Source organism: Ahaetulla prasina, chromosome 3 (genome assembly GCF_028640845.1).
Source record: "Ahaetulla prasina isolate Xishuangbanna chromosome 3, ASM2864084v1, whole genome shotgun sequence".
Lineage (NCBI taxonomy): Eukaryota > Metazoa > Chordata > Lepidosauria > Squamata > Colubridae > Ahaetulla > Ahaetulla prasina.
In genome coordinates, this window is record NC_080541.1 from 29,652,318 (window position 1) to 29,671,626 (window position 19,309).

At 36.3% G+C, this 19,309-nt stretch overlaps 1 protein-coding gene across 1 annotated transcript in view; it reads left to right on the plus strand.

Annotated features, from left to right (window-relative positions):
• LRP12 (LDL receptor related protein 12) overlaps positions 1 to 16,724 on the plus strand; it is a 34,373-nt gene extending 17,649 nt beyond the window's left edge. The window contains exons 3-7 of the mRNA XM_058177172.1: positions 7,111 to 7,246; positions 8,471 to 8,673; positions 10,103 to 11,201; positions 12,462 to 12,594; positions 13,784 to 16,724. Of these exons, the coding sequence (XP_058033155.1) occupies positions 7,111 to 7,246; positions 8,471 to 8,673; positions 10,103 to 11,201; positions 12,462 to 12,594; positions 13,784 to 14,644 (2,432 nt within the window). The 3' untranslated portion in view covers positions 14,645 to 16,724. The remainder of the gene's footprint in view (positions 1 to 7,110; positions 7,247 to 8,470; positions 8,674 to 10,102; positions 11,202 to 12,461; positions 12,595 to 13,783) is intronic.
• The last annotated feature ends 2,585 nt before the right edge of the window (positions 16,725 to 19,309 follow it).

A 19,309-nucleotide genomic window follows, 5' to 3' on the forward strand; every position in this document is an offset into this window, starting at 1 on the left:
AAAAAGAAAAAAAAAATAGAAGGCTATCCAAAGATTTTTTGAAAATCTATAATGATTGGCTTTAATGGACTTCAAATGGGAAACTGTGCCACACCTAGGCTATGGCTATAGAAAAGGCCATCTTCCTTGCACTTGTTACTTTAGTTAAGTAACAAGTTACTTTAAGTTAGGGGGCCAGTTTAGCTCAGGCTGGTAAGGCCTGTTATTAAGAACACAAAGCCTGCAATTACTGCAGGTTCGAGCCCGGCCCAAGGTTGACTCAGCCTTCCATCCTTTATAAGGTAGGTAAAATGAGGACCCAGATTGTTGGGGGGGCAATAAGTTGACTTTGTAAAAAATATACAAATAGAATGAGACTATTGCCTTATACACTGTAAGCCGCCCTGAGTCTTCGGAGAAGGGCGGGGTATAAATGTAAACAAACAAAAAAACAAACAAAAAAGTTGCCTCAAATGTAGACAAGCAAGAAGGACCTCTACTACTGAACATAAAACACAGATTATAAGCAGGGTGAAAGCAATCACTGAAGTAATTTGCTTTAAAACCAGTCAGGACACGTTTTTAAAAAAAAAAAAAATCTGAAGTCAGATTTTTTTTCATTGACCTTTCCTGCTTATCTACCTGATAGATAAATAGTGTTGATATCTGCAGCTCCAGCTTTATATTAATGTACAAGCATTAAGGTTGTTATGAATAGAATATGAATTAAGTCTAGTCTTGCATAGTGAATCAGTTCACCTAAATTCTAACTAAGAGTGTCAGTGGATTTGGTGTAGTGGATAAGGTTCCAGGCCAGAAACCAGTAGACACAAGTTCTAATCCTGCCTTTGGAAAAAAGCACACTATCAACTCTAGGAAGCAGACATTGGCAAACTTAGTTCTGAAAGACCTTGCCAAGGAAACCTGCAAGAACTTGTCCCAGTAGTCGCCAGGAGTGGAAAAACTGATTCAAAGATACAAAAACAAATGCTTTTATATATATGAAGTGAAATAATCGCCAACTTTTTTTAAAAAAACCCTTCAGTTGTAGCAATAGCATTTGGACTTACATACCACTTCAGAGTGCTTTTACAGCCCTCTCTAAGCGATTTACACAGTCAGTATATTGGCCCCAACAATCTGGGTCCTCATTCCAAGTGTTTTTAATAGAAAGCTTAATTATTGAGGATAAAGCAAAAACAATTCTGCAAGGACATGATTCCCCAGACATCAGCAGGAAGATGTAACATAACTCTTCAAGAGGAAACAGAGTGGATAGTTCTGGAAAAGGGGTGATGTGTGATTTGTCCTTTAAACACAAACTTCCTACATTGAAATTTTGATGAGATGATGATGATGATGATGATGATGATACTGATACTTTATAAACTGTATATGTTGCCTGACTTCAAGCAACTCTATAAGTTCTGAAATATCTAAATGTATGCAAATAGTTTTCTCAGTAAGGTAATTGAACAATGTTGTGGATAGGTGAGATTCACCATCATAAAATGAAACACTGTAAAATGAGTAATTGAATTTCAAGGAACTATAATCATTTTTTAAACCTTTTTTATTTTTGTAAACAGAGGATGCTGTGGCATGGCAAATCTCTCATATAGGAAACAATAAAATATATCTTTGTTGATTTTAGACAAACTAGATAGGAGGTAGCAATTAAGGTGCAAAAGAAGGAAGCTATGGGCTTGTTCAAGTTTTCATTGCTTCCTGTGGTCTCAACTGTTGAACTATTTCACTTTTGGTTTGTCAGAACATGGAACACTTGAATCATTTACATTTTGTACTCAGAAAGTTCCAACAAAAGATTTAAAGTCAGGCTATTTTGTTCTCAAAACAAAAGATCTTTTTTGTTTCTTGTATATCTGCAATTGGAATTAAAAATGCCTAATAAAATTCCTTGATTAAAAGATAGAGGAGACAATTCTAGAGCTACTACTTCTATACTTTGACCTTTTTTTAAGATAGGGAGCAAGCTTAGAAAAAATTGCCGTATTTTTCAGAATATAAGACGCACTTTTTCCCTCCTAAAAGTTGGTGCGTCTTATATACCAAATACAGCCATTTTTGCCCCCTGAAGCCCTGCCCCGCTCATCCCCTTTTTGTGAAAAATTGGCGTGCGCAGAGGGTTTGAGAGGCCTGCAGAGTGCTCTTGGGGACTGGGGGAGGGCAAAAACCTTTTTTTTTTCCTTACCACTTTGAAATCTTGGTGCGTCTTATAATCTGAAAACTACAGTATATCATATTTTAAACACTTAAAAGCTTAGCTATCTTTGCTTCAAAATCACTCTCAATATCTACAGCTGACCCAAAGTTGTTTATTCATTCAGCCAAATCTCTTCAAAACAGAATGACCGAGTTGGAAGGGAACTTGAAGTCTTCTAGTCCAACCCTCTGCTCAGGCAGGAAGCCCTATATCATTTCAGACAAATGGTTGTCCAATCTCTTCTTAAAAACTTCCCGTGTTTGAGCATTCACAACTTCTGGAAGCAAGGTGTTCCACTGATTAATTGTTTTAACTGTCAGGAAATTTTTCCTTAGTTCTAGATTGCTTCTCTCCTTGATTAATTTCCATCCATTGAATCTTCTCCTGCCTTCAGGTGCTTTGGAGAAAAGTTGATTGGAGAATAAGTTAACAGTTCTTTTAAGTTCTGGAATTAAAGTTCTTCCAGACCAAACGTAGATTTACAGTTTAAAACAAAAATATACTTTATTAATTAAATGTATCTGATGTACATTCACTAAACCACAGTCAAATTGTCAGGAATATTGTATGACTGGAAATCATCATGATTCTACAGAATTTAATCTATTCTAATTTTGTGGGGCTCTTACATTTTTTTCTTGGAAATCTTACATTTTAATTGTTATAGTTGGTATTAGCCTCTGGCACAAGTACTGTGCCACCAGGCCCCCCTCCCCATATATAATATGGAGATAATAATACTGACTTACTTCAAAAGCTATGAGAATTGAGTGAACATACACTAAAGGCATTAACAATCTGAAATCCCATAGAAATCAGAAACTGGGAAAACTGGAATCACTATATTCCCTAAATATTTAAATATTTTAGGCTTTAATTTTAATAAAGGTAAAAAGACAATTTTATAAGTGTTTTGCGAATATTATCCAATAAAGAACAACCATTAATAAAAAATCAGGAATATATTTTTCCTTGGTCTTTTTCTTTCTAACAGAAGCATGAGGTGGGCAAAACAGTATACTCTAAAGAACTGCAAATGAATCAGTGTTTGATAGTACTATAATCAGTTGTACCCTCCATTTGTTTTATTGCTTTCAAATCCTGTATTGTAATTTTGGGATTTTGGGATAGAACTCCCCCTAGGGAATTTCTAGTAAATTTGAAACTCTGCCTGTCTGATTTGTCTGCACAGAATTAAGAATCCAATCAGACCACATTCCAGCTCTGAATCCATTTGTCCTTAGAATTCTTCCTGATTTGTTTTGCTCCTGGGCTCCTAAAATTTCCACCCAAGATCCTTAGTTTCAAGTTTTATTTATTTATCAAATTTATATAGCCACCCATCTCATAAGAAGTTAGTTTGTGCAGTGCATAGAAGTATTTATTCTACTTGACAGGGCTGTAGAAAGCAGTTTGGCCCACTAAGGAGATGGGGAGAAGTGAGTCTGCATCCTCTTTTCTATCTCCATGGCACTAGTCGATGCCTATTCTTAAAGGCAGACAGGGAGATTTTAGTGGCAAAATTCTTGGCTAAGTTCAATTAGCAGCTACAGGCTCAGATGTCTGATCATTGCTACCCTAGATGGAGTTGGGCCCTAGAAAGAAAATTAAAAGTTTCTATTGCTTTAGGGCAATGATGTAGCCATCACTGCCCTAAAGCAATAGAAACTTTTAATTTCCTTTCCAGATCAAGTACCTAAAGTGTGCATGAATGCGCGCGCACACAAACCTCCAAAATGCAATGTGTATGTGGCTCCTGCGCATGCACCCTGTCCCCCACACATGTGCACATACCCCCACGCATGCACAGGCACCCCCATATGTCTGCACAGCCCTGCACTTGCACGTGCCCTTGCATGTGCCCTGGCTCCCGCACATATGCATGCACCACTGCATGTGAGTGGACCCCCACGCATGTGCGGCAGAGACCTGAAGACCAGCTGGCTGGTGGGAAGCATGCGCGGCAGGGTGACAGCTCGTATACCCACAGAGAGGGTGCTGCATGCTACCAATGGCTAGTTTGCCATCACTGCTTTAGGGTCTTAGTGATTTCATGGACTTGCAATTTGCCATTAGCTTCTCCCAGGGTGTTTTCCTAAGCCTATGTGTGGTATTTCCTATAGAAAGCCCGTTCAAAAGCTAACAAGTTCAACCACATTCCATCTGTTGCCCTCAACAGGCATAAGGCTCTTTCTACAAAAGTTTTTTCTAAAGCTTAATCTGATATTCTGGCCATATTGGGCTTCATAAGAAAGTAGCTTGAATTAGACTTAGATATTTTACAAAATGAGGGTTAACTTACCAGTTAAAAGTAAAAACAAAATAAATAATGGCTTATCATAACACATTTAGTTTTTTTCAGTGTTTTTTATTACCAAGGGTCTGTTGGGAGAATGACATTTGGGAAACTTCTGTTTTTGAAGGAATTAATTGCATTTTTAAAAAACAACTAATATTAATGATATAGCTGCAGTTTTTACATTACGGTTTCAAAATTCTTTGGAAGGGAAGTGGTTTGCCTTGAGGTTTGTTGACCTTTATATGGAAATGAGATCATCTGTTCTAGCTAATATCATGAATTCCAAGGAAAGATTAAATATATGTAAATAAAAATAGAAGTTCCCCAAAAATGGTGGGATAAGAGCACCACCTAATGGGTAGTTAAATAACAAAAAAACACAAAAACCCTCAAATCATTGCTGTATATTTGTGGAAAACCTGAATTCTAAATCTTTTAAGGTTTGCATTTTAAAAAATCCCAGTAATTATATATAATCCCAGTATAACAAGCATAAACCTATTTACTTTATACCATGTGCTCATTGCGGCATTATAATAAAATATTTTTGCTAGACATATGTTTACCTATAGCCTGTTACCTTTACCATACTACATTTATGCATAGTGTATTTTCCATAATATAATGTTGGGTTTTACATGAGTTGCTATATTTATATTTATTTTGTTGACAAGATTAATTTCACTCAATTTTCTTTTTCTTTTTTATCATATAGGTCTAGTATTTCTGTTCTTGTTTTCTTTAGAATAAATAAATGAAATGTTAAATACATTTCACTATTTTTATTTCATTTCTGAACACTTGCATATGTGAGTTTGTATAAACTTTTGAAAAATATTTGCAATGGTTATGCATTGTACTGACATTTAAAAGACAAATTCCATTTAACTGTTGCTGCCTTGTAAATATCTCGACATCTTGATCTGGACAGGTGACATTTTTAGCTTTAGTGGCACTTAAGTTATTAGAAGCAATCATTTAAATGATAACTAAATTAGATGTAATTATAAGATATTTAAAAATCCATGATTAGTCATTATAAGTACTTGTTATTGATTAAGCAATTTGTGATGTGAAATTTTTAAGGACTGAATGCAGAGGTGGGCTGCTGTCAGTTTGGACTGATTCGCACATACCAGTAGTTCTGGCCACTGGCTGGGTCCACTCCCTCGCTCCAGTGCTATCCTGTCATGTATATCTCACTCTCTGGCTCGCTTGCCCCTCCCATGCAACCCAGCTGATTTCCGCACCTCGCGCTCTACTCACTGCGGCTGCCCAAGGTGTTCTGGAAGCCTCACACAGGAAATTGTCATGTGTTTGAAGCAGCGTGCAAACGCGGAAGGCGACCGCTCACATTTTCGGTTCTGCACTAGGCGAACTGGTTGTTAAATTATATGAAACCCACCTCTGACTGAATGGAACATGGAATTGAATAGCTCCATTTTTGTCAAAACAATGCTGCATATATTAGTGTACAGCTTATTCAGCAACAAAAAATAAGATTTCAGAGTTATTTGGATTCTATTACACTTATATAGAAAAACTATGAGTAGTTCATATTGTTGGAGATGCAATGAAAATAATATTAAATTAAAATATATTTTAATGTCCCACAATTAGTTTACATACTAGATTGAAAATCTGATCCTATTTGTGATTTACAAAACAATTTCCTATGTAGATTATATGGATTATTATAATAAAAGCTACTTCTTTACTGAAATTAACTAAAATATGTATATACATTTATACATATGCAAGAATATACTCCAATGTATACTATAATAATTTATTGTTGTTTTGCTTTCCCTTTTATCATTTTCATCTTTGTGTTTTGTTTAAATAAATAATTACATGTATATGCCTTTTAAAATTACTAAAATGTTCTGATGTTTCATCCAAATTTTAATGATTTTTAAAAAAAAAAATTAGTTTCATTTTGGTGAAAATCAAAAATGATCATTGAAAGTTTTGTTCAGTTTTGTTTTATTTTATTTATTATAGTTTTATTCAGTTGTGATAATAGTGGAAAGTGACCAGTAGGGGACAGAAATGTTATTTTCGATGTGCAACCGATCTCTGATAACCTACAGTTCTATATAACAGATTTGGAGATAAGTGTTTGGTTTCAAGTGGCAAGATGGTTCTACTAGAACAGGGTTCTAGTTAAACTCAAGGCTCCGGCCTGCAGAGTACTTAGATCGGGCCCGCGGGGCCGCCCTGGAAACAATGAAGGACTAGCCCACAGTGCTTCTGTCGATGAAAATAGAGCTCAGGAAAGTTCCATGCGGCCACCCTGAGCTCTGTTTTCGCTGGCAGAGGGTTGCAGGAAACCGTGGTAGCCAAAAATTGAGCTTGGGAGCATGTTTTCGCTGCCAGAGCGCTGGGGCCACCACATGCACCCCTGACATGAATGACATCAAGCTGGTGAAGCTCACCCTGGTCACATTCACCTCAGCCCGTGGACGTCAAACACAACCCTAATGCGGCCCTCAATGAAATGGAGTTTGACACCCCTGTTCTAGAAGGACCAATTCTTTCACTTAAAGTTAATAACAGAATGCAGTAATACTTTACGACTACTAACATCAACTCTACATATTTTCAGGTTGTGGAGATATTCCAGAACAAATTAAAGGTCCAAGTGGGATAATCACAAGCCCAGGCTGGCCTCTTGAATATCCTGCGAGATTGAATTGTAGCTGGTATATCCAGGCAAATCCAGGAGAAATTATTACAATAAGGTAACTCATTTATATTTTAGGGATGTAATGTGAAAAGTGTAAATTAAACTTGTTTTCTGTTAGATGCTTCTCTACTGAAAATTAAGAGCTTTGCTGATACTTTGATTAATTGCATTTATCTTCAGATTTATTGGTATCTCTTGATTATTAAAAAAGAAAGCATCCTTCTACTAGACTTTCAGATACAAATCATTCCATTATTAATAAAGAATGTTGAATCCTAAAGTAAACATGAAACCCAATAACATTTCCCATATTAGGTTCTGTTGCAGAGTTTAATAAGTCGGGAAGTAAATATTTATGAGTTCAACTTTTTGAAAAAGGTCAAGCAAAACTGGTCACTAACCATGTACTTCTTTTGGTTTTCCATGCCCCATCATATTTTTGTTTTGAAAGCAGTTTCTTTGTGGCAAGGAGTCTTTTAAGATAGCAAATTCATTTAAAGTAGCAAAATCTTTTGAACAAACTACATTCATTAGGCAAAAAAAAAAGTAATTATACCGAAGTTTTTTCCATTCTTGGATGTGCTTATTTACTGTAACATTGTATACCTTTTTAACTTGCTGAGAAGGGATGTAACAAGTTTTCAAAACTTCCAAAGTGAAACAAAATTGAAAAATGTTTCCAATTCATCTTGCACAAGAAGAAATATAAAATTTGCTATGGTTTTTAATAGTAGACTACCCAGCCTCTGACATAGATACAGATTGGTTGCTTAGGATAGATAATAGAGAGAAAGGAATATTCTGACTGATATATCTGCTTTTTTGACATGTTAATTTCTCTCATAAGCTCTGTTTTCAATTAAACCAAAAAAGTGGAATAACCAATATTTTCATAGTGACAGAAAAAGTTCATAAATACGGATAGTTTTTAGGTATTATAGCATGCAGTTGTTTAGTTTAAAACTGGTAGGGCTTTCAAAGGTTTTCCCTTTCCCATAAAAAAATTAGGCAAAAGATTGAATAAGATAAATGTATTAACATTGAATAGAATATATGTAAATCATTACATTTTGTAAGCCACCTATATGTGAGTTGGGCAGCTATATAAATTTGTTTAATAAAATAAATACAGAATCCTCTGATAATGTTATAAATATTTCTTTAAGCCTTGTTAAACACTGTGACATCAAAAATTCATCATACATATGTATGAAATTGCCTTTTATTAAATAATGATGCTAATTATTAACAAAAGAAAATTCTTTTTTCCCCCCCATAGTTTTCAGGATTTTGATGTTCAGGGATCACGGCGATGCAGTTCAGATTCCTTAACAATAGGGACGTACAAAAATATGGAAAATTACAGAGTATGTGGATCCTCAGTTCCATCTCCATACATCTCTTCACAAGACCACGTTTGGATCAGATTTCATTCAGATGATATCATATCACGAAAGGGCTTCAGACTGACTTATTTTGCGGGTATGTTTAAATTTTAAAATGGCACAGTCAATACATTTGTTTAGAATGTGGGCTCCGTATAGTTTCATCTGTAAAGTGTAATGACTAGATTCAAACAAAGTCACTTTGTTTAACTGCAGTTTATCAAATCACACAACATACAAATTCACGAATTGTGATTTACAAACAAAAATGGCTCAATTTTTGAAGTCAAAACCCAATGAATTTCGTTATCATTGGCTTTAGTCTATACATAAACCTTCTTTATGATAGAAACCTATAATTTTTCTAATATTTAAAGTAGAAAAACTGCTAAAAGGTAATTATTATTTTTTATAGTTTAATTTTAGAAACATTTAAGAATTGTTAGGCATTTTTGATTAATTTAAATATGATCTACAGTTTAGGAAGATTACCTAATCTTGTCAATAATGTGAAAATATTCTCTGAAAAATACTGCCTTTCTGAAACAGACAAAATGGCACGCAAAATAAAGTAATTGAACTTAAGTTATATATCAGTAGCCAACACTATCAAATTGCTCAAGTTGATAGAATACAATCTAGTGATTTTTTATTAATTGGTGAAAGCTTTATTAATTATGGATATTTTATTTCTTGTGCCTTTATGTCAATTTTTACTCTTGATGGGTGCCTCTACTAGTCCTTGCAAATTTTTTGGCAAGGTTTAAGAAACGATTTGCAACTGCCTCCTTGCTAGAGCTGAGAGAGAATGACTGGCCCAAGGTGTTCAAGGTAGCTTTTTGTCTAAGACAGGACTAGAAGTCACCATTTCCTGGTTTCTTGTCTGATTCCTTAACCATTAAACCAAACTTAATTATGTCAAAATTTAAGTTACAGGACTGTTCACATATGAACAGAAATAAAGTATTTAGACACAAAAGTGATTTTTCATTTTGAGATCTCCCCTCAATATGTAAGGAACCTTAGAATCACCTTGGAGAAGCTGTTAGGAAGCAGCAAGTGCTAAAGCATACATTAAACAGTAGAGGGGAAGAGTAGAGCATTTGAGACACAGGAATCCCAACTTGCTAGATTCTGTTCTATAAAGCTTACACTCAATAAAGTGCAATTCTACTCTTCATGTAGAGTCAGTTTCTTGATCAGATATACCTCGTAGAGCTGACAGTTGATGCTAGTTTCTAACTCCTCCATCCGGCCAAGAGTCATGAAAAAGATTCTAATTCTTGATTTTGTTATATCATGCATGCAAGAGTTTAGAGGAACCTAGTTATTTTAGGATGGGCTGCAAAAACCTCAGATATCCACAGAAATGTGAATAAGCTGGGGGGGGGGGAGCAGGTCTTTATACTCCAGTTCCTTTTTCTACAGTTTACCTCACAGGTAGATGGGCCTAATGTAAAATTAGAAAGTAGTAATGGTAGAAAGTGGTTAAATAATTAAATGTTTCTTAAATATATCGGTTTCAGGGAAATCCAGCGAATCGCGTTGCGACTGTAACCAGTTCCACTGTGCTAATGGGAAATGTGTTCCAGAATCTTGGAAGTGTAATGACATGGATGAATGTGGAGATAATTCTGATGAAGAGATCTGTCCTAAGGCTAGTCCTCCAACTGCTGCTCCCTTCCCGCCATGTGCATACAATCAGTTCCAGTGTCTCTCACGTTTCAATGTTTATACTTGCATTCCAGAATCTTCAAGATGTGACGGAAACCTTGACTGTCTTGACTTAGGAGATGAAATAGACTGTGGCATGCCAAGCTGTGGGCAGTTACTAAAATATTTTTATGGTACTTTCAATTCTCCTAATTATCCAGACTTTTATCCACCAGGGAGCAATTGCACTTGGTTGATAGATACAGGAGATCACCGCAAAGTTATTTTGCGTTTCACTGACTTTAAACTTGATGGTACCGGTTATGGGGATTATGTCAAAATATACGATGGACTAGAAGAAAATCCACACAAGCTCTTGCGTGTTTTAACTGCCTTTGACTCTCATGCACCTCTTACAGTTGTTTCATCTTCTGGTCAAATCAGAGTGCATTTTTGTGCTGACAAAGTAAATGCTGCAAGAGGGTTTAATGCTACCTATCAAGTAGACGGTTTTTGTCTGCCATGGGAGATTCCCTGTGGTGGAAACTGGGGATGTTACACCGAGCAGCAGCGTTGCGATGGCTACTGGCATTGCCCAAATGGAAGGGATGAAACCAACTGCACCATGTGTCAGAAGGAAGAATTCCCCTGCTCCCGGAATGGTGTCTGTTACCCACGCTCTGATCGCTGCAACTACCAGAATCATTGTCCCAATGGTTCTGATGAAAAGAATTGCTTCTTTTGCCAGCCAGGGAACTTCCACTGCAAAAACAATCGCTGTGTGTTTGAAAGCTGGGTGTGTGACTCTCAAGATGACTGCGGTGATGGCAGTGATGAAGAGAACTGTCCAGTGATTGTACCCACCCGAGTAATTACAGCTGCTGTCATTGGAAGCCTTATCTGTGGGTTGCTTCTTGTCATTGCATTGGGATGTACTTGTAAACTGTATTCATTAAGAATGTTTGAACGAAGGTAAGCAACCTGTAAGCTTAAACTGCTGGTTTGTTTTTCTTTGTCTGAAAATATTATACAGGTAGTTTTTGACTTATCGACCATTCATTTAGTGACCATTCAAAATTAACAATGGCACTGAAAAGTGACTTATGACTGTTTTTCACACTTATGACCGTTGCAGCGGTCATGTGATCAAAATTAGGATCCTTGGCAACTGGATTCATAGTTATGATGGTTGCAGTGTCTTCAGATCATGGATCACCTTTTGTGGCCTGACAAAAAAGTCATTGGGGAAGCCAGATTCACTTAACAACCTGTGTGACTAACTTAAGGATTGCAGTGATTCACTTAACAACTGTGGCTAGAAAGGTCATAAAATGGAGCAAAACTCACTTAAAGCTGTCTTGCTTTAAGACGGATTTTTTTCTTTCATTAAGGCCAAAGAATTTGAAAGAATACAATAAATTTTGTAAATAAAAATGGTGGACAGCTCACAATGATTACTAGGTGCAAATAGAAATACACAATATTTCCATAGCAAGGAAGATAAAGCAGGAATGGTCAATTTGATTACTTTATTGAAAGAGGAAAATATGTTCTTATTTGGATATCACTTCTGGAATTTTTGCTTGTGAAGAAAAAAATGAAACTCTGATCTTGTTTTTGTTGATTAGAAAGATTTGGTGTTATAGAAATAGCTAGTTATATATGAATATGTAAAAGCAAAAAGTTGAGGTTGGAGTGTGTTTATCTTGTACTGTGCTAGAAAGTTGGAAGTCAATGCCCTCTTTTCTTTCTCTCTTCCCCCTTGTATCTTATACCCCCTTTTCTCCATTCCCTTTCTCTCCCTGAATTTCCTCTTTTCTTTTCTTCTCTGTATTTTATATAATAAAAATAAAAATATGATAAAAAAAGACAGAAATTATGGGCTCAATTGTAATTGTTCGTCAAGGCCAGAATAGCTTTTGTCACTGATGACTTCTACATGTTATTTGTCAAAGAAAAAGTATAAAAAAAAGTTTACTGCTTGAAATACATGAACAAATAAGAAATTGAAGTTGATATGCTTACACAAAGTTAGTATTATTGCGCTCATAATTATTTTTGCACCATCAGTGTGCAAATATGTCTTAGATTAAAAGAGGACAGGTCTTTGTCCTTGACAGTTGCCGTCTTAAGAGTAGCAGAAAGGTACTGTATAATACAAAATGTTGCTGTTATATATACATTGAAACAAGTGAGTTGGACTCCACGTAGCATGTTTATATTTTTGCACAGGTCATTTGAGACACAGCTATCAAGGGTTGAGGCAGAGTTATTGAGAAGAGAAGCCCCTCCTTCTTATGGACAGTTGATTGCGCAAGGACTGATTCCACCTGTTGAAGATTTCCCAGTTTGTTCACCAAATCAGGTAAGAACTTCTATGGTAATTATAAATTGGTTGCTCTAGAAAATTATGCACTACTTTGTTTGGTTCAGCTCCTTATTACAGCAGGGTTCTCTAGGCTCAAAATTATATTTATTTACATTTCCTGTATTTTTGGTAAATCTAATTGACACAAAATTAGGATTTTTACAGAGATACAAACAGTTTTATGGCCAAACAGTTTTGGTCATAAAACTCAGGCCGCTTCAGTTTAATATGTGAGATAACTACATTTCATGGGTTCTTGAAATATTTCTGAAATAAATCTGAAAAATATTTCGGATTCACAAACCGCATCTGGATACTACCTTGTGAATAACTCTTCTACATACAGAACTCTGTGGCTCAGGCTGCTAATGCAGTCTGTTATTAACAGCAGCTGCCTGCAATTACTGCAGGTTCTAGTCCCACCAGGCCCAAGGTTGACTCAGCCTTCCATCCTTTATAAGGTAGGTAAAATGAGGACTCAGATTGTTGGGGGCAATAAGTTGACTTTGTATATAAATATACAAATAGAATGAAGACTATTGCTAACATAGTGTAAGCCGCCCCGAGTCTTCGGAGAAGGGCGGGATATAAATGCAAATTTTAAAAAACTGAAATTATAATTAAGCCTGGAACAAATCCATGTATCTTCTTTCCTCTTTCTAGCACAATGTTTAGTGGGTCTGTACTCTGACTTTGAAGATTGCCCAGTACCTTGGAATACTGGTGGGTCTTTTTCAAGGCTCTTAAGAGTTCTATTTTAGATCTTGGAGGCCTCCTTCGAGAACCATAGTGGGGCTCTAAGAGTTCCACTCTATTATTTGGCCATGCCTCACTCATACACATCCTTTGTTTTTTCAGGTAGATGATATTCAGGAAACAATCTGGATTGGGTTTCAAGCTGCTTATGTAACTAAAATTAATGAAACATGAAGTCCATTCTAGACTGTTTGCCTAGTAACGATCTTTTTGAAAGATCACACCTAGATGAAGTTCAAGTTCCAGCATAATACTTTTATGACATTTCTAGCAAAAGCAGGCTTCTTGGCTGCCTCATCTCTCTTCTGCTCAGATCCAGTAAGTTATTAGTTCCATGTTAGTGGAAAGTGATTTGCAGAAAAAATAAAATGAAATGAACGTGCATGTTTACCTTTTTATAGCACTCAGTTTACCTATGTTTGTTTTTCAGGCCTCGGTCTTAGAAAATTTGAGACTGGCAGTGAGATCTCAGCTTGGATTTACATCTATTAGATTTCCAATTGCTGGCCGGTCAAGCAATATTTGGAACCGAATCTTTAATTTTGCAAGATCCCGTCATTCTGCATCCGTGTCATTGGTGTCATCAGATGGAGATGATCTGACCAGCCAGAACAGTAACAGAGAAACAGAAAGAAATAGTTCACACCGAAGTCTCTTTTCAGTGGAATCTGATGATACTGATACAGAAACTGAACGAAGAGACACAACAGGTGCAGTTGGTGGTGTTGCTGCTACATTGCCTCAAAAGGTCCCTCCTGCAACCGCTGTAGAAGCAACTGTTTTCTGTGGAACTTCCTCAACCCAGAATACTAGCAGTAGTACAGACAGTGGAAGAGAACCAACAAGCGTGGAACCTCCAAGTTCTAGTCCAGGACGCCATCATTTTTCTAGTGCGTTAAGTCGAATGACTCAAGGGTTACGTTGGGTACGCTTCACCTTAGGAAGAGCAAGTCCAGTTAATCAGAACCAAAGCCCTTTGAGACAGCTTGATAATGGAGTAGGTGGAGGAAGAGATGAAGATGACGATGTTGAAATGCTAATTCCAGTTTCTGATGTAGCATCAGACTTTGATGTGAATGACTGTTCACAACCTCTGCTCGATCTCACTTCAGATCAAGGACAAGGGCCTAGACAGCCATACAGTGCATCATCTAATGGAGTACAGCCCTCCAATCGAGATGGTCCCTGTGAGCACTGTGGAATAGTACACACTGCTCATATACCTGACTCGTGCTTAGAAGCTATGTTGAAAAATGAAACTAGCGATGATGAGGCTTTGTTACTCTGCTAAGTATTAATTGAATGAGTGGAAATGTCTGCAAGTTGGAGCAATATGGCGATTGGTTTTTGTACTTCATCCTTAAGGGGAAAAAATAGATTTTTGTTTCAAAAAAGAATCCAGGGCAACTCATGTGACTTCCAAATTTGATTGTGCATGACTGACTGAATCTGTTGCAACAAAGAAAGATTGTTACTGGTCTACATACATAATGTATGTTTGTTGCTAGGGTGGTTGTTTTGTTGTAGCTGTTGTTACTATTACCCTTTAAGGGTCCTTTTCTTGAGAGCTTTTCCTAGTACTGCTTTTTCTACTAGACTCCTTAAAGCCTGCGCAAGGAGTTGACGGAGAGTAGGTTGCCTCTGTAATTTATAAAACATGTCACCAACGGGTGAACTTGGTGGAATTTTGCAGCATGCAAGTTTCTGGCATACCTGTACGTGTGCATTTTCAGTGTTGTAAAGGCATGCATCTATCACCAGTTCCTTACTCATGCTTTCTGGAAGAAAGAAAGAATGGCGCTATCTAGGAAGTGGTCTTTGGTTTCAGACAGTTTTAACATTGTGTAATTTACAGTAGGAATATGGCTGCTCATCCACACTTGGCTGCCTACCATTCACTCCCATTTGTCAGATTGTTTTGTACGTAATATTTATTTCATGTTAAAATCAGATCCAGTGTAAATTGCCAATATAATTTAATACAGTATACTAAATGCTAATTCCTCTTGTGGTTTATATTGTCAAATTACTGAATGTTCTCTTGTCAAGTTTTTTTTCAAAGGATGGATTTTTTTCCAGTACACTACACTGTATTTCTTTTTCTTTTTCTTGTAAATGTTGAAATGGCAGAAACTGATGGCAAAGAAGTGTTTTGTAGGTTTTATAACATTAACTTCAATATGTTGGTCTAGAATGGTACAACCAAATAAGGTGTAAAAATTCAAAGTAATTTTTCATCTATCTTTGTAGATAGATACTTAAAGCAGATAAATATGCATTTGATTCTTGTATATAATGTGTTTTTTAAGAAGATGAAATAGGTACACATAACTTTAGAAAACTGCAATGGATCTTTCCCTAATAGAGTTTAAATTTATTCAATCTAAAGGGATTTGCACTAAACCTATATTAAGGTCTTTAAAGAATTAGTGCACATGCACTATAACTTTAAATATTAGTCTCTAATGCAACAATGAATATATACTTCCATAGCTCTGTTCTTACGTTCTAACTTTTTTTGATTTGTTGATACAATTGAATTTGCTTTACTAACTTCCTATTTATTCACCGTATTTAAAAACTAGTTTATGTAGTGTCAGTTCTTGCTTTAAAACAACAAAAAATTCTAGGTTTTTATTTTATTACATCCCACATTGTTAGTGCAAAATATATCAGCAATAGAAAAAAAATCAGTTTCCAGTTTAATGGCCAGCTGGTGGTTGTTACTTCTTGATGATACCAAGAAATGAATCTTTTGAGAAGATAAAGGTTGTGAATTGCTGTTATATTTATATTTGGGCAGTCTAAGTAGGCTTAATGATTTATTATGAAAAATGTATTTGTGTATGATTGTGTCCTATTTATTAAATTTTACATACATTGCTGAATGTCATTTTAAAGCATGTTTAAAGACTTGTGGAATTCTTGTTATGCTATCAAAAAACCCCTCATATTTTAAGATATATCACATTAAAAAAATTGTCATGTATTGCATGGCCCAGTTCCAAACAGACCGAACCTGATAGTGAACTATGGCCCGAGAGTTGGTGACCCTGACAAAGAGTACTCAGTATGCTTCATATTTGGGGATGGAGTGTGGATTCTGGAATCAAATTCAAGATTTCTAATTGCAAAATTGGCTGCTAAATTTCAAGTATTGTTTAATCTCTGAAGCTAAATATCAGGCCGTTTTTCTTTAAACGTACCAGTGGAATTAGGCTAAAATAACTTTGAAAGATACAAACCTATTGCAAAAGTCGATTGCCTAGAATTAAACATTTCATTTTCAGTGATTTCAAGAAAATAATGAAATTATTGTTTGAATGGATTATGACTTTTGTTTCTAAGAATAAAACCTTTGTTTTATCCTGCATTGTAAACAATTAAGTTATTCAGTATAATCCTATACATGGAAGTCCCTTCCTATTTTTTGTTCATTTAAGCAGCTTGCATACTAAGTAGGCATGCATAGAATTGCAACTTTAGATGCAATCATACATTCTAGATGTGGAAAATAATTTTCCAGCCAATTTTATGGGAAAAGATGTAAGCCAATGGCTTATCCAGCCTCCAATAGGCCAATAAAGAACTCAGATTAATCTGATTTTGTATTATCAGAGCCATCTCATTTCTCTTTCCTTAACTTGCCTCTTTCTTTAAGATAAAAACATATCTTACAGGCCTCTTTTTTCTTCTGTCGTTAGGCTCTTTTTTTCTTGCTAATAAAACATTTCATGAAAGACTTAGCATGCCTCTCTGGCGTCCAGTGTCTCTACCACTTCTGGCCTGGAGCTTCTTTCTTGCTCTATTTTAATGTTGAAATCCTTTGCGTTTGTGGCTGCCATCCAAAACCCCTCCCAATGGAAATGCAATTTTTGTTGTAACTGTTGGCTAGTTGAGCTGGAGAACTCTGCTCATTGCAAAGTTCTTAAATCTAAAGATTTACTTCCTTCCAAGGTTGGACTTTCTCTCTGAATTATGACCTATTTCCTGTTTTATCAACTCATTAACACCAATGGAAACATTGCTTTGTTCCCTGGATGTCTTATTAAATTCCTGCCTTTTATTTAAATTTTATGGTATCATTATTCACAGAGGTGATTTAAAAAATTTCCAAAGCAGTATTAGAGGTCTCCTTTAACAAGCTCCAACATGTATAGATAACATTCTACACTTCAGCAAAGAAGTGAGATAATGAACTGTATTTCCTGAGCCTTTGAATGTTTATCTGTGCATTCACATGACCTTTAATTCTAACCCGCTTAGTCTCAGGAACTTCATAGCTCTTCAAATTTGCTGTGTTTATCTTTAAACTGAGCATTTAGCAGAAGCTGACTATAATATTACGGTATGTTTGGAAGACAGGGCTCCTGCCACATAATTCTGTAAGGTTTCAAATGGCTTTTGTATAAATGCATCATCACATGTGAGCATGAAATGACTACTTGAAGAACTACTTAGGTAAGAACCATTTCTTGTCTTGATCACTCAGCACATGTGTATGGAATTGTGTGTTGACTCTTCTATAGCCTTATAAGCAGAGGGACACTTTAGGAGAGAACATCTGTAGGGATGGACCCTTTACCCACTTCCGCCATGCTATGTTCAGAGTGGCTGTGGTATCAGAGTTATTATTCATGTGTTTAACTGCAAACTTCTCCATAAGAATCCACAAAAGATCAAGTTGGATCTAATGGTTAAGACACCATGCAAGAAGTCGTAAATTCTAGTCCCACCTTAAGCATGAAAGCTAGTTGGGTGACCTACAGCCACTCATTCTCTTAACCCAGCCCATCTCACAAGGTAGTTGCTGTGGGGAACAAAGGAGGAGGAAAGAGTATTAGGTATGTTCACCTCCTTGAATTATTTATAAACAAGCAGGAGATAAATTATTAATATGTATACGTAGAGTAGTATGAAGAACCTATTTTTCTATGCATAATCTATAGTTATTAAAAGGAAAACACGATTTGTTAAAAGCAGATCATTTATGTGTACTGAAGAAATAGGAAAGAATAGAAATAAATTTTCCTGCAAAGCAATTGACAAATTTTTCGGAAAGGGCAAAGTACTTTTCAGTCAAAGATAAGGTTGGCCAAACTAACTGCAATCTTTTGGATGACCTTAATAGCCCGGCATGTGAAGAAAGAGCTGCTTGCAGAGATGGAGGTGACTTATCATAAATGCTTTGATAGCAATTACAGTCCAGGGAGAGAGAGAGACAGAAGTATTATGGATTACCATATTTTTATTACATTATTACAGATTATATATTATGTAATATATATTATAATTATATATTACATAATATTACAGAAATGGCTGTATTAAGCAGGTCTGTAAGAAACGGAACATTTGGGAAACGTACTGTTAACAATAATTTAACAAGACTGTTAAATTTAACAAAACTTAACAAGAATAATTTTTGAACTGATTCCAACCCTATCTGTTGCAGCAAAAACAAAATTTATTATTTATTTATGTATTAAATTTATATGCCTTCTGTTGTATTTAATTTGTTTGCAGTTGGCAAAGAAAAGCCATCCTTCTAAAAACATATGAAGAGATAGGCCTTTCTACCATTACAACAAAACAGAGATTTCTAACTATTTTTATCTGGTAGATCAGAGGTTCCCAATCTTTTTCGCCCGCGGCTCCCCCGGAAATCCGACCTGCAACTGCGCATGCGCACCAGACGCGCCCGCGGCTCCCCGGAAATCCGACCTGCAACTGCGCATGCGCACCAGACGCCCCAGAAATGGCGCATCAGCGCCGGACCCAGCGGGCGCAGATATTCCGCGGCGCCCCCATGACGATAGCGCGGCTCCCTGGGGAGCCGCGGCTCACAGTTTGGGAATCACTGTGGTAGATAATGGGCCACCCTGAGCTGATACAGCAAAAGTTGGTATGATTTAGTACAGAGGTCTCCAACCGTGGCAACTGGTGGGGCGGACTT